This window comes from Gymnoscopelus braueri, assembly GCF_963280865.1.
Source record: "Gymnoscopelus braueri genome assembly, chromosome: 23".
Taxonomy (NCBI): Eukaryota; Metazoa; Chordata; class Actinopteri; order Myctophiformes; family Myctophidae; genus Gymnoscopelus; species Gymnoscopelus braueri.
This window is the reverse complement of record NC_137625.1, coordinates 41,924,920-41,940,301: the sequence shown is the minus strand read 5'-3', so window position 1 is coordinate 41,940,301 and position 15,382 is coordinate 41,924,920. Positions and strand designations below refer to the sequence as shown.

Genomic DNA, 15,382 nt, shown 5'->3' with positions numbered 1-15,382 from the left:
TGCCGTTACGCACCGACGCTCCATCAGCAGGGCAGGAGGACAACTTAAGAGCTTCTCCAGGGAACAAGAGGATCGGGAAGAAACAGCGATCATCACGCCGCGTGATATACTCACTCACGGACTTTAAAAAAAACAAATACACAAAAGAAGAAAAGGATATATTTTCTTCACATTTCGTCTGTTTTCCGCTGTGTGTTCAATGTGCCACCATGCTGATCGTGTCGTCTCGCAGTGCGCTGCTGTCCGTCTACTACCCGCAGATCTTCCTCATCCTCACCAGCGGTAGCTACCTGTAGGTTGATCCACGCCTATCATCATCATTATTACATCCTACTGTATCTACTATAGTCTATAGGCCAGGGGGGTCCCGAACCTTTTGAGCTCCAGACCCAAAAGAGAAATTAGATGTTTGCCCCGGGACCCAAACTATATAGTGAAAATAGCAGATCTACAAGGTCGCAATGCCTTGCAATGCCACAAGTTGTGAGCTTGTAGATCAGCTATTTTCCCACTACTTCTTAAAAGTTATTTCTCCAAATGTATGGACTTTTAGATTTTGTGGAATTTTCTTTTGAAATTTCTTAGATTTATTTTTTCTTTTGAAATAATTAAAAAACTAATGTCACTCGCGACCCATAAAAATGTGTCTGCGACCCACAAATAGCCCCCGACCCACTGTTTGAGAAACACTGTACTAGGCTATACTGTATATATAGAATTCAAGTGCTAAAGCAAAATAAAAGTCGAGGTGACCCGACCATTGCACCTGTAAATTGGTGCGTAATCGGGCGGTTGATTTAGTTGGTATAGGCTATACTCTTGCAGAAAGGTGCACACACAGCACAATCCTGTTATTAAATAGTAGCCTATATGCTATCATTTAACTCAAGCAGTGTACTAGTAACTAAATGTAACCACATGGACCCATAACACACATTAAGAGTGTTTTATTTTTTAATTAATAGTCTATTCGGGGTGATTGATTGATTGAATAGTTTATTAACAGTTTGCAGAAAAAAAGCACTGAAAGTACAGTTCAATACAAAAGGATGCTAAAAGGATTAAACCCAAGAAAGCACTATATGGCTCGTTTCCATTGGGGTCCATGTGTATTCAATTCATCGAAATATTTAATGACAAACAATATACAAAAACATCATATAAACGAGTGTTACTCAAGAAGGAAAATATGTACAGTAAACAGTAGTTACTATAGCTGGGGCATAGAATGCTTCCCCAATGTCATTATTAAAAGCGTTGGGAATTAATGTTGTCCTGATGGATTAATTGGGCTTTTTTTCCCTTCTAACCTATTGGTCAGGGTGTTCATAACTTATAGTTTGTATATTATCATTAACCATTTAAACCCCAGCATCTGCATTGTGGTGGAAAGCTTCCGCTGAAAATAACCGATCGACAAGCTTGCAACGCAGCGCGAACTTGTCGATTGACTATTTTCAGCGAAGGCTTTCCCCACAATAACAGAAAATACAGTAGTATTGAGCCCTGAGGGACTCCGGTTACCCATATGGGAGTTAAGTGGTTAAACAGCTTGGTTATGATAATTAAGCAATATAATATTGACCTACTTGCTTGAAATTCGGTTTCAGCTCAACCCAGCTGATTGAGTAGATGGCCATTCATGATCATGATTTCCCCCTATACTATACTATACTATACTATACTATACATGCTACATGCATTGTGGGTGCATTTGATGAGATAACCCGATCTTAGGGATTTGCGCATTACAACATAACCGCTTTGTCACAGGCGCACCTCGTCAGAAAAGAGTTATAATTGGAGCTGCATATGGAAACGAGTAAAAACGAGTCCCCCATTGCATTGGCCTCCTTTCGTGCTATGTCTTATATGAGAACAGGCCTATGTAATGAGCTCTTTTCTTATGACATTAAAAGACCCAGACCCTCTCTGGAGAGAGGGGATGATTGCTGCACCATACATGCATTTCATTCATAATAACAAGGGCAAGGCCCAGGGCCCTAAAATAGCTGTGGTTGGTCATGTTTTCTGTAACAGAGAGAGAGAGAGAGAGAGAGAGAGAGAGAGAGAGAGAGGCACAAGGAGATGGTTTGGAGTGAGTTGGACCCACATCCTATAACTATTGTTTTCTTTCATGTTTTTATTAAAGTCAATTAGATTAGTCCACCCATTGTGTGGTCTGGGGGTGGTTTTAAAGTCCCTCCCCCTGCTCCTCCTATGTTTATTTGATCACATAATGTCTTTACATTTTCAGATCCACAGACTGGCTCTTGTCATGAAGAACAGACAGTGTCCTCTGTAGGTCATGATGACATAACTGTTCTTTACAGAAAAGTATACAGCTTTGAATTCTGACTGAAGAAATCCTTTTTGTCCAGCGGTTGAATTCAACACCACTCACCAAAGCCTGGTAAATTAAATTACACAGTAAAGTCCTCAGTGCTAAATAGGGTACAAATGCAACCAGATGGACCTTTAACGGCCCATGTGGTTACAAGTAGCTGTCACCACATGCACCACAGATAAGCCCATTAGCCAATCGTGATCAGGTTTTTGTCCTAACCTGAGAAAACTGAGATCATGGTAAATGATTGAAAGCGGCTGGCGAATGTCCAGACGCACCGGTCACTGCGGCCGGTGGACAAAATCCTTAGTTTCCCGCTGGTTGGTAAGATTTGTGTTTGGTGACCATGAGTCAAGAGTTCAATCCATGCCGATTACCGTGTCTTTATGTCAAAACTGTCTCTCTATTTCACTCTAAAGGAACCTTTGTGAGACGGTATCAGGTTGTACGCATTCCAAGTTTAATTGCCGTTCTCTCCGTCTCCTCATGTCTCTCCTCCTGGTTTCCAGATAGTATTGTATAGACTCTTATCAAAATTCAAGACAACGGTCTCTTTCTGTGTCTCGCTTTGCGGGGCGGTCACTTATACTACGTCTGATGCCCCAACCGACTCCCTCTATACATCTGAACGCTTTTCAGTCTCTCGTCGTGTGACAGTCAATGAAACTCGTCTTTTGATGTGGCTTTGTTTCTCCTGTTCTCTCTCTCTCTCTCTCTCTCTCCCCCCGCCTGTAGGGCGCTGTCCTCTGTAGTAGCTTTGGGGGCTAACATCATTTGCAACAAGATTCCGGGGCTGGCCCCCCGTCAGAGAGCCCTCTGCCAGACTCGCCCTGACGCCATCATCGTCATCGGCGAAGGGGCCCAGTTGGGCATCAACGAGTGCCAGTACCAGTTCCGCTACGGCCGGTGGAACTGCTCTGCCCTTGGAGAAAGGACCGTCTTTGGACAAGAGCTGAGAGTAGGTCAGTCAGTTTGACACTGGCTGTTGTCGGCAACAAAAAAAGAAAAAAAAGATTTTCCTTTTTATTTTCTTTAACAAAACCTCAAGAGAAGGGGTGTAATTTGACAAGTATGTCTAGAGGGATTGTAGCGAGGAGTTATCTGAACAGTTTTGATTCTCGATGTAACTGTCCAAGGGAAGATTTACACCCGAAAACACTTGATTGCTGTCATTAAAGTAAAACTCACAGGTGAAAATCATAGTCATTATACCACCTTACAAAGCTCTAAAAGGTCCCACTTTAGGACAAATGAGATATGAATGACTTACGAACATGCACCTTGCGTGGAAACGTTAGTCCTTAGTCCTAGTACTAAATAACAGAAGGATTTACCTGTCCTCACTTCTCTGAGAGACCGGCCCAGAGGCTGAAGATATAGGGCGGTAAAACCGCATTCACCATGCTCCTTCCAACGTCAGAATAAAAACCTGCTGTTTTTTTTACAACAATTTGTAGTTATATCACCTACCTTTCTGAAAACTTTGGAAGGAGCATGTATTGCACTTTAATGCACATCCCAGATGTCCTTGAGGGGGTTCCAGGGGGTCCCCAGCTAAATTTGTTGATATAGCATCAAAATCAGTTTAACCACAAGGAAAATAGCAGATCAACAAGCTCACAACGCGGTGCGACGTGACATGTTGTGAGCTTGTAGAGCTGCTATTTTCTAAATATGGAGTCTTTTTGAAACATTTTCACAATACAAATCTTGTAAGGGAGCCCCTGGCACTTTAAACTAAATATCTTTGGCGAAAAAAATAGCCGATCTATAAGCTCACAACGCTTGGTGTTGGGACACATTGTGAACTTTTTTCACCAAAATGTTCCCCCCAGAATAGGGATGCTAGGCATGTGGTTAAGCCCCATTTCAAAAACAGCAGATCTACAAGCTCACAACGTGTCACACCTGTGAGCTTGTAGAGCTGCCACTTATTTTTATTTTTGTTGATAAAAAAGTTGTGGTGTAAAGTTGATACGTCTGAAAAATTCCACTCATTCTGTTCTAGAACGTTTGGTTAAAGGTACAGCTCCACTTCCCTCTGCGTACAGTTCAACTTAGGTTTGACGAAATTGCCTTTCAGATGGGTGGTGAAAACTTTAATTGAAAGCACAGCAGTTCCCCTTCCCACTGGCGATAACCGCAACGAACTGCCTCCACGTGTTACTGACAGGAACGTGCTGAAACTCGAAGCCTTGCTGCCCGTGTCCTGAAGGCGTTTAAATCTATTATCTGCTCCATGTGGCTTCATTGTCACCTCTCATTTGTGACAACCCACTGTCACGGCGGTTCTGGCTTAAAATTCAACGTGAAAAAGCAAAAGCAAAATTGCCCCCAACACGAAAGATGGCAGAAGGCCTATCTGAGCATGCCATCGGCGGAGAGCCTGCCAATCAAAGCCGAGCGATTTGTAAACACCCCCAAACGTACGCGTATACTCTCAACATTCCTCCTCGCCAGATAAGTTTGTCTCACAGAAGCCTTCCGCTCGGCTCCTAACGTGGACCCTCTTATATAAAGTGTCTTTCTGTCAGGCTGACATGTTTTGTTGCGGTCCGCTGTGGGTTTGGAACTGCGTTTAATCCAGCTGCACTGGGAACAATCACTTCCCCCCTTTGACGGGAGTCAGAGACAGACGGCTGGATAACTTAATGCCTTTCTGTCGGAAGAAACGTATCTCGTTCTCCCGCGGTGTGTGTGGAAGGGCTAATAGAGACACTCATCCATGTAGTAGGCTTGACATTGGCATTAAGGGGAACATTCCAGACCAGTAAATCTCATTTCAATCTAGTCTAATAAGTGCTACACGAGCCACTAACAATGTGAAATCACAGTGGTGTTTAACCCATTAAGACCGGGAACGCATCTGTGTCACTTTAGATTTCTTTGGCTATTCAAAAAATAGCAGATCTACAAGCTCGAGCTTGTAGATCTGCTATTTTTGAAAAATCTTTGAATATATATATATATATATATATATATATTTAAAGCGAACATTTGTAACTCAAATCTTTGCTTCTGGGGGTCCCTGGAACAACATATTTTGAGATGGGGTCTACGGCCAAATACATCATTTTGGCGGTCTTTGACATGAAAACGTTTGAGAACCACTGATTAAAAAAATTATGTTTTCAAAAAATAATAATTAGGATTTAGAAGACATTTTGTAGAATCGGCCTCAGGTCTTAATGGCTTAACGTCTCAATCTGTGACCTCAATCTGTCTTGCTTGATGAATCGATGATCAATAATGAGCAACGTTGGCTCCTCTTCTCATTTGTGTCCCTTTCAACAAAACAAAAAAAAGGAAACTTCTGCCCCCCCTCACCCCCCTCACCCCCCTCTCCGTGTCTTTACCGCTTCACTTGATTGACCTGCCGGGCCTGTGAACTCATTAAGTATTGAGAAAGACCAGGGAGATTCATTCTAACCACTAATTGAAGTCAGCTACAGCAGCTGGATGGCAACAATGGAACCCTGCATGCAGCGCTGTACAATCAAAACAAATCATATTGCTGGGAGATGGCTGTCTGGCCATTGCAGAGGGCCCCGATGCCTTGAAAAACGCTCACTATACAATATTTCCGCAATATTTCCAAACGGGCCGCAGATTTAGTCTGTTGAGAGAAGACTTCAGAGTTTGTTAAGAGGAGCACTTCACCCCTGGAAGAAGTTCCAGGGGTGACCACAGGGGGGACCACAGGGGGACCACAGCGTATCACTGCCTATAACTTCAACTCCCAGAATGCTTTGGTGCCTTGTGGCAGGGGAGGTTCCATGTGGGTGTGATCTCCAACAATAACATACAAACAGCATGCCAGTGTCGCCATGTCTGCTTATTATAAGCGGCTTCTTTCTAAAATGTAGTTGATATTTGGGCTTGTTTCCAAATGTTTTGATTGCTGTTTAAACCAGTGGTTCTCAAACATGTTCATGTATTTTTCCACAGACCCCCATCTGAAATTATAATTTGTGTCAGGGAGCCCCTAACAAATATGTGTCAAAAATATTCCACATTTTGAAAAGCAAATAAAAATATTTTGCAAAAAAAAAAAAAAAATCCACATTTTGGACTTTTTCCCCCTCAAGATTTTTTTGTAAATAGCAGATCTACAAGCTCACAATGGGTTGCGAAGCGTTGTGAGCTTGTAGATCAGCAATTTTCAAATATATAATATCCCATGTCTAGGTAAAGTGCTCTTGGCATAGTTATTTTTCTTTTGGGCTTGTTTTCATAGACCTGGCTGCTTATTTCTCTCACAATATCTGGCAACACTGGCTGTCCTCGCAAACGTTCAGCTAGTTACATATATGTCCAAGGATTCGTTAGTGATGTCATATCACTGGGACATCCTCAGTATCTTCATGCAGTTTCACTTCCGTGTCGCATAGTATTGACATCACTGTCACATCCTTGGTATTATGATCCTAGCCTTTCGTGACGGTGTTTGTTTACCAGCGCTGCTACTCCACGCTGTATTTTTTTTTTCAAGCTTGCGCTTATGAAACACTACACAGGATTATTATTTCATGTCAACATTCAAGTACAACTATCAGAAGATAACTCAGGTAAAGTAATGCCTCACTCTGCAAGGGCCGCTGGCCGCAGCTAATGGGAGTGGCCGAGTGGCGAAAGAAGGTTGAACAAAGTGTTACGGACACCCCATTGGGGCTGTCTTTTGAGATGGTCTGACTGAGACACGCCGAGACATGTAGTGCGGAAAGGAATGAGACCAATCTCTCATGATGCAAATAACGTCACGAATATTGCGAACATTACTAGATATCTAAAAACACAGATTATTAAAAAAAAAAACCCAGGATCTTGTTTCTTCACTCCTAAACTTCATTAAAAGACCGAAAACTTCTTCCAGGGGTGAAGTGCTCCTTTAAGAGTAGTATGGATGGGGGGGGGGGGGGGGGGGGCGTGGGGGACTGCGGGTCCAACAGTTTCTCGGGGAGTGAGTTTGTCAGGTTGGAAGGCTGCCATCACAATCGCCTCTACCAGAGACGCCATGCATTAATACTCGGGGGGCCGTCGAGAAGATCGCAGGCCCGGCATTATCTTGATTGGGGACGGAGGATATCCGATTGCGCTGCCCAAAAGCAATGCCAATAATTGCATTTCCTCTCTATGCCATAAATAAGTATATAAATGTGTTTATTTTGAAACCCCAAATGGTGACTTGTGAACCTCACAATGGGGAACATCCCAGTCAAGCCCGGCCACAAATTATTTCAGCATTCAACATAGCAGTATCACTTGCAATAATGACGTTGGACTGTACCAGTCTTGAGCCCTATTTTATACTTCGCCTGTTCCAAAACAGCCGATCTACAAGCTCACAATGACTCGTATCGCAACTTGGTGTGAGCTTGTAGATCGGCTATTTAGAAAATCTTCAACGTGAGGACTTGTGCCAAATCTTTGCCTCAAATAGGGACGTCTGGGTTCAAATTGTTAAAACAGAGTCTGTCAGACACTTGGTCTGCATCAGAGGCTCAACTGTGATGCAGTAGTTCTACTGCTGTGGGAGCAGTATGCAGTAGTGGAAGAAGTACTCAAATGTGTCGCTTAAGTAAAAGTAGCAATAGCATTGATTGATTGAATTGATTGAATACTTTATTAGACAGAAATGCAAACAGCACGAGTGCAGTCATACACTTGGTCTAAAAGGATTTACACAAAAAAGTCCTAGTGGACTGGTTTCCAAATGATAAAAAATACTATATTATACAATAATATAGTACTATAGTCACACTATAAAAATACTTTTACAAGCATTAAAAATAATTGTAGTGGTGTAAAAAATATTTCCTCTCTGAAATGTAGTGGAGTAAAAACTATAAATTAGCAAAAAACATAAATACTCAAGTTAAGTAAAAGTGCCTCAAAATTGTACTTAAAAGTACAGTACTTGAGTAAATGCACTTAGTTACTTTCCACCGCTGGCAGTGTGGATTCACTCAAGACTTCTCTGGTCTACCAGTAGATGTCACTTGTGCTTCCCCACTTGGACTGAAGCTTCTGAGAAATGGAAAGACGTTTTAAATCCTTGCCATAGTCTCTCTTTGCCCGCAAACAGGGAATGCCTGCTGGGTTACATCAAGTATTACCAGCAAGGCACAATAGGCTAAACACATGGCTAAACACTTGTTGAATTGTTTAACTCCTAAAGTCAGCTTGATATTTTTGTATTTTACAAAGATTCCATTGTGGTTTTCCACAGGCTAACCCAGAGCAGTAGCTCTAAACTTTCCCCTTCATGTTGATTTAGAAAGCTTGATTACTTTTAAATTCTCCATTTCTTTCACAATGTTATATTTCTTCAGACAACACGGCAGATCTAATAAGAAGCAAAAAAGTGCCATTGTGGCTGTATAGCAACAATGGGATTTTAAAGCTGCAATCCGGAACTTATTTTAATGAATAAAATGTTGTTTTTACCATGTATGGTAGAGTATGTTAATACAATATAACTAGCACATCTGCAGTGGTTGGAAGTGCTGTCACTACATTGTCACCAGCAGGCTCACAAGCCCTGCCTGAGCTCATAAGCCTTACATATTCGCTGGCCATTCCCTCTTGACCGAGCGGTAGCCGTTTGGTTTCCGGGATATAGAATCCCAGGTGTTCAGGCCTTTGCAGACAGGGTGCGATCTTTCGCACAGAAAAAAACGGACAATATATTTTTTGTAAAAGAACACATGGTTCTCTATGACCTCATGCACACCGGCTGTGGCGGTGCGTCTTAAAAAAAATAATCGAACCCAGTTCGATTCGTGCGTCTTTTCGCATGCGGTTAAAATTGCTGGTTAAATCGTACCCTGTCTGCAAAGGCCTTAATACTTACAATTACCTCGCTTCGTCGGACAAAGGACATGAAACTTTAATAATCCACAACAACACACTAGTCCAAATTAAGTCAAACTTGCAGCTGGAATAATTACAGCAGTCAGTGCTTAGGAAACTACCCTGCATCTATCTTGCAAAAGTTCTGCAAGGTACATTCTAATCTCTATTAACCACTTCCAACCTGGCGTCCCTATTTTAAGCCATATAGGCAAAACATTTTCAAAACTTTTCACAAAAGTTCACAGGTTTCGAATCAAAACCTTTGATTTGCAACGTGTTGTGAGCTTGTAGATCGTCTATTTTCGCTATTTGTCGTACAACAAAGTATACAGGGCTGTCTGTGGTGAACCACCAAGTTCCAAAACCATTCCATGCAACGTTTGACAAAACATTGTCCCTTTGGGAATGTCTGGCAATGATTTCCCAAGAACGCAGTAAAAAAAAGAACTAAAAAGAAACTATGTAGCTGTTGGTAAGAAACCTTGTAATCGCAAAAAAATGCTGATCTAAAAGCTTACGTGAGCTTATAGATGTGTCATTTTCTGGATTTAAACTTTTTGAAAGTGAAAGTGGTTACTTGGGTTTTATAAACTTGAGCTTGTAGATATATATCTGCAATATAGAAATACTCTGTTACAAGTAAAAGTCTGGAATTCGCACTTTACTTGAGTAAAAGTACAAAAGTGTTGGCATCAAAATGTACTTAAAGTACCAAAAGTAGAAAGTACTCATTATGCAGAATGTCCCATTCAAGCTTTCCAAATGTACTTAGTTACTTTACACCACTGCCGACCATAGACATATAAAGGTAGACGCCTCCTCCGGCTCTGAGGCGTCTGTATCGCGGCCGGCATTTTGGAGAAGGCAAGCTTCCTGACTACTGGCCAATCACAGCGCGTCTTTCCCGGGACTTGTCAGAATCTAGTTGTATGAAAATATAACAGTATATTTTTATACAGCTAGATTCCCGGAAAAGACGCGCTGTGATTGGTTAGTAGTCAGGATCAGGAAGCTTGCCTTCTCCAAAATGCCGGCCGCGATACAGGTCGCTCCAATGAACTGCAGAGGCCAATTAGGTATCTAGGTTTCTATATCTATGCTGCCGACAACGACGATATGAATGATCCATGTTCTGTCGCCCCCCTACCCCTCCCCCTCCCCTCTCCTATAGGAAGCAAAGAGGCTGCGTTCACCTATGCCATTACGGCGGCCGGCGTGGCCCATGCGGTGACTGCGGCCTGCAGTCAGGGCAACCTGTCGCAGTGCGGCTGCGACCGCGAGAAGCAGGGCTACCACGACCAGGAGGAGGGCTGGAAGTGGGGCGGCTGCTCCGCCGACGTCAAGTACGGCGTGGACTTCTCCCGCCTCTTTGTGGACGCCCGCGAGATCAAGAAGAACGCCCGGCGCCTGATGAACCTGCACAACAACGAGGCGGGGCGGAAGGTAAAAAACCTTGACCCGTCACCCCATTCGGATGCCATCAATGCATTGAACACGTTTTATCAGACCATTGAATGGGCGAAGTAGGCGACATACTGACCTACCCGCGATTTATCAGACCATTCATCTGGGTGTTATCAAGACATACTGTCCTACCGACGGAGATGACTCAGTTTCGGTTTCGGACCATGACGGAGGCGCGCAGTCTCAAGCGAACGTCGCAACGTTCGGGACGGCAACTCGCTCGCTTTAGCTCGCTCGGTGGTCCCTCACGTGGCTCCAGTTTGCTTGAGCCTAGTACAGCCTAGTACAGCCTACTCAGCGCCGTTAGAGTTATGTACCAATAGGCACAGAATCGTAAATCATGTTGTGGGGACTACTTTGCCTCCGAGTAGGTCAGTAGCTCCTGATTACGCCCAATGAATGGTCTGATAAATCGTGGGTAGGTCAGTATGTCGCCTACTCGCCCATTCAATGGTCTGATAAAACGTGATAATCTCCCATTCAATGCATTGATTCCCTTCCTGGTCTTAATGGGTTAATCGAATAATGGAGAAAAGCTCTCTTTGATAACTCATTTAATTTTATATATATATATATATATATATATATATATATAGGTAAATCAACATGAAACTTCACTAATAACGTTTTTATGACGTGCGAAAATAGATCGGGCAATCGCTGCGTCAAGTGAGTATACTTTATCGTAAGGATTGGTTAAAATGACAGAGTAGTGCTGCCTGAAGTGCAATATCTCCCATGGACAAGTGGCAATTCTATCTTTAAACAGCGGTAGAAAGCAGGTTTGAATCCCGGGTAGGACATAAAACTTAAGGATTGCCGCTTTAAAAGGGATAGTTCACCCAAAAAAAATATATTTTTCGATGGATTAGTCACCCCATGGAGACTTGAATTCATGGATATTTATTTGTTTTTGTCACATTCCTAAGCCAATAATTTGATGACCAGCGGACCGGTAGGCAGCGGTTCCGGTAGGAGACACAAAGGAGACTGTGTCTCCTACCGGAACCGCTGCCGGTCATCAAATTATTGGCTTAGGAATGAGACAAAAAATAAAACATATCCATGAATTCAAGTCTCCATGGGGTGACTAATCCATAGAAAAGAAAGTCATTTTGGGGGTGAACTATCCCTTTAACAACTGTTTGCTATATAAATCAGACAGACTGTTCTGTTGAGTAGCTGTGATAAAACTACAGACCCTGCTGGTCAACACCGAAGGCATTTTTTACACAGCATATTGCTATTAAAGTCATAGAAATATTTTCTGGAATCAATACTATAATAGATGTTGCAACCCTGCGAAGATTGCAAGTGCCTGAATAGATTTTATTCAATTGCAAGACTTACCCGCGCCTGTGTAGGCTAATAGTTGATTTATAGTTGTGCATTGTGTAGTGTACACCGAAAATAACAGATTTGCAAGCTGATAACGCGTTGCAGCATTGTGAGCTTGTAGATCTGCTATTTTTGGTTGGATTGGTATATTTCAAAAACAAACAAGTAAATCTTCTTTACAACTAATTGTTGCATCAACTAGTAGGCTTAATAAATCCATTCTTCATATGTTTAGGCAAGGGAATAAACAGTAATCATGGGTACTTCATACGGACACATAATTTGTTAATAAAATTAAGCCGGTGCAAAGCGGAGGCTTTCAATGTGTGCTCGTGAGGAATGCAAGGTCGGCCAGTCACCGCTGCCAAGTGGGAGTTGTGCCACAGCCCTGCGCTCTATTCATTGAATTACCAAGCATTAAGTCAGGATACGAGATATTATTGCAAGTCTATCTCTCTTCCTCTCTCAGTGGCAGCACCAAAACCTTTGCTTCTGCACCACTGCACACGCTGAACCAACCAAAATCGCGAGCCAATTCCCCCAAACCCGATATCAACGCAGAGGAAGACAGCGCGGATATAGAGTTGCTGATTTGATAATGCCGGTCCCCGCTGTCAGCGCTAGGCTACATCATGTTCTGATTATATACTTGCCCACTCGGCAATCATATTGCCTTTCACATCCCAGATAATGGCAGCGATAATGCATCTACTGTCAAAACTTCTGGCGGTTTCTTATTTCAAGCTCAGTGTGTCACAACTTTAAAATGTGAGCTTGTGTGGCAGTGACCTGTAACTTTTGTCAGCTGGATTTATCTGTGAGGTATCAAAATATAAATCCTGCTCTAACCGCGGTGTAATTTTATACACGTATGGTTGCATTGAAAGCTCGGGTCAGTTTTCCTGTCCATTTCGTGGTCTTAAGAAAGGTAGAGTTAATTATAGGCTACAGTCTTTTGGTTATAAGTTATTTTTTCCCCAAGTTTTTGACACAAAGTTGGCATTGTGATCAACTTTAGGCATGTGAAATGTGTACTACTGATACATGTGGAACTTAGTCCACATGACAGTAGATATCTTGGTGTCCTTAACCACTTACACGCAATATACTTTGTTCTAGCCTATGCCAAATTAGTAGATCTACAAGTTCACAACGTGTCACAACCCACCTTTCTTTTGTCTTTTTTTGTTAAGAAATTGGGGAAAGAAATTGAAAAAGACTTAATCTTTTAGAAAATTGGCCCAAAATAGAGATGCCAGGATTAATGTTTTTTAAAATACCTTGGTGTCCTAGAGCTAAAACCAGAGCACCGAAAAACGAGGGTGCACCCGGCTTGCGTAGGGTTAAAACATTCGGCCGCCACCGCAAAGGTTTCCCTGCAACAGGCTCTCAAACGGGCTCGTGGGTGGGAAGCGAGCAGGGGACGGCGCCACAAGCGACTCCCAGAGGGTTAACTGGAAAGATAACGTCAGCCTCCGCACACAAACTCTCCTGGTGAAAACTCCTCACTGGCAGGTGAAAAGAAGCTGCTGTAGACTCCATGTGTATCAGAGGAGACATGAGATTGTCTACACCCTCCCTGGGCCAGTGGGGAGGGGGGTCGGACCATATGGACCATAGTTCACAATGCAATTGGCAATGAGTAAATTGGGAGAAAATGAGAAAAGCTAAAATGTCAGACGAAAAACAAAGAGAAATAGAAAACAACAATCGCAATGAATGTACTGTGGATGTGTGAGGCCACATTGGTCTATGCTTTGAATACAAAACAAGTAGAGTACGGTACATACGAATGAGGAACGGTTATTTAACCACTTTCAACCTGGCAGCCCCATTTGGTAATGGCATGACATTATGTATGCCCAAATTCCGTCACAGTTTGAGAATATTTAAACAAATAAATTAAAAGAAGCTCACTCCCGTTGCGATTGTGAGCTTGTAGATCTATTTCCGCTAATCGCCACACTGCAAAGTGTACTGTATATAGGGCTTAAGCGGTTAACCATGGTAACCGTGCCTTTACAGATTGTGAGGTTCACAGCCACTAGGTGCACCCACTCCAACCCTCTCTTGTCTCTGTGTGTTCAGATCCTGGAGGAACGCATGATGCTAGAGTGCAAATGCCACGGCGTGTCGGGCTCCTGCACCACCAAGACATGCTGGACCACTCTGCCCACGTTCAGGGAGATCGGCTACCTGCTGAAGGAGCGCTACAGCGACGCCGTGCAGGTGGAGCCGGTGCGGGCCTCGCGGCTCCGCCAGCCCAACTTCCTGCGCCTCAAGGAGGCCCGGGGCTACCAGAAGCCCACGGACACGGACCTGGTGTACCTGGAGCGCTCGCCCAACTACTGCGAGGAGGACGCGGTGACGGGCAGCACGGGGACGCAGGGCAGGCTCTGCAACGGCACCTCCCCGTTCACGGACGGCTGCAACCTGATGTGCTGCGGCCGGGGCCACAACACGCACCAGTACACACGCGTCTGGCAGTGCAACTGCAAGTTCCAGTGGTGCTGCTTCGTCAAGTGCAACACCTGCAGCGAGAAATCGGAGGTGTTCACCTGCAAGTAAAGGAGAGCGAGCGATGGCAGGGGCTCAAGGGGGAGACCAGGGAACAGGGGACTAGAGATAAGGGCAACACCGCAAGGAGGTGGGAGTTGAAGAGAGACAGTCGGAAAGATTGATTCGTCATTTTGCACATTTTGACATTCTATTTGGAGTTATTTTATGAGGAAAGAAAAAGAGAGACAGAAGTGAAATGTCATATGGAGGTCGGAAAGAACGTTTAAGAAAAAGGCAAAGAATGTTTTCTTGTGCGTTGACTGGACAAACTACGATGTGACACCAACATGTTGCAGGGTGCGTATGAAGTGCAAGGATCAGTCGTTGACTCTTTTTTTTTGTCTCCAACCACTTTGGAAGAAAATAACCGCCTAGGCAAAGTAGGCATTGTATTTAGGATGTAGGTTACAGTCTTCAAAAGACATCACTCGTAGAGTAAAAACAAGTTCTTATGCGGATGAGAAGAAGTGTTGAATTCAACACAGGTAACTGGAAACGGTACACAAGTGAAGTGCCTTTTGACTGCCATGAAGAAGGCCCCAACACAAGTGGCTTCCGCTGAGGACTGGAACATGACAGCGGGACAAATTTTACTGTACGCTCACACTGTATTATGTTTGAACACTGAAAATATGAAAATAAATGATTTATTTATGTTAGAATATCTTTCAGACTTAAGTCTTATGGTATGGACGGCAAGTTCAATTGCTGGTTAACATTTTTATCTTTCCTCACAACCTTCGATTGCTACTGATAAGTTTCAAGCTGGGAGTGTCCGATTTTTACAGTAGTGTGGCATCGCCTTTAGAGCCACTGAAC

General features: G+C 43.3%; 1 protein-coding gene across 1 annotated transcript; it reads left to right on the top strand.

Moving 5' to 3' along the window:
* Nucleotides 1-200: 200 nt before the first annotated feature.
* Nucleotides 201-14,572, top strand: LOC308079709 (protein Wnt-7b-like; the record flags this gene model as incomplete). Its single annotated transcript, XM_080421271.1, has 4 exons — nucleotides 201-292; nucleotides 3,083-3,309; nucleotides 10,374-10,645; nucleotides 14,093-14,572. Exons 1-4 carry the CDS (start codon nucleotides 210-212, stop codon nucleotides 14,570-14,572), a joined length of 1,062 nt encoding a protein of 353 aa, XP_080277397.1. The 5' UTR covers nucleotides 201-209.
* Between the last annotated feature and the right edge of the window lie 810 nt (nucleotides 14,573-15,382).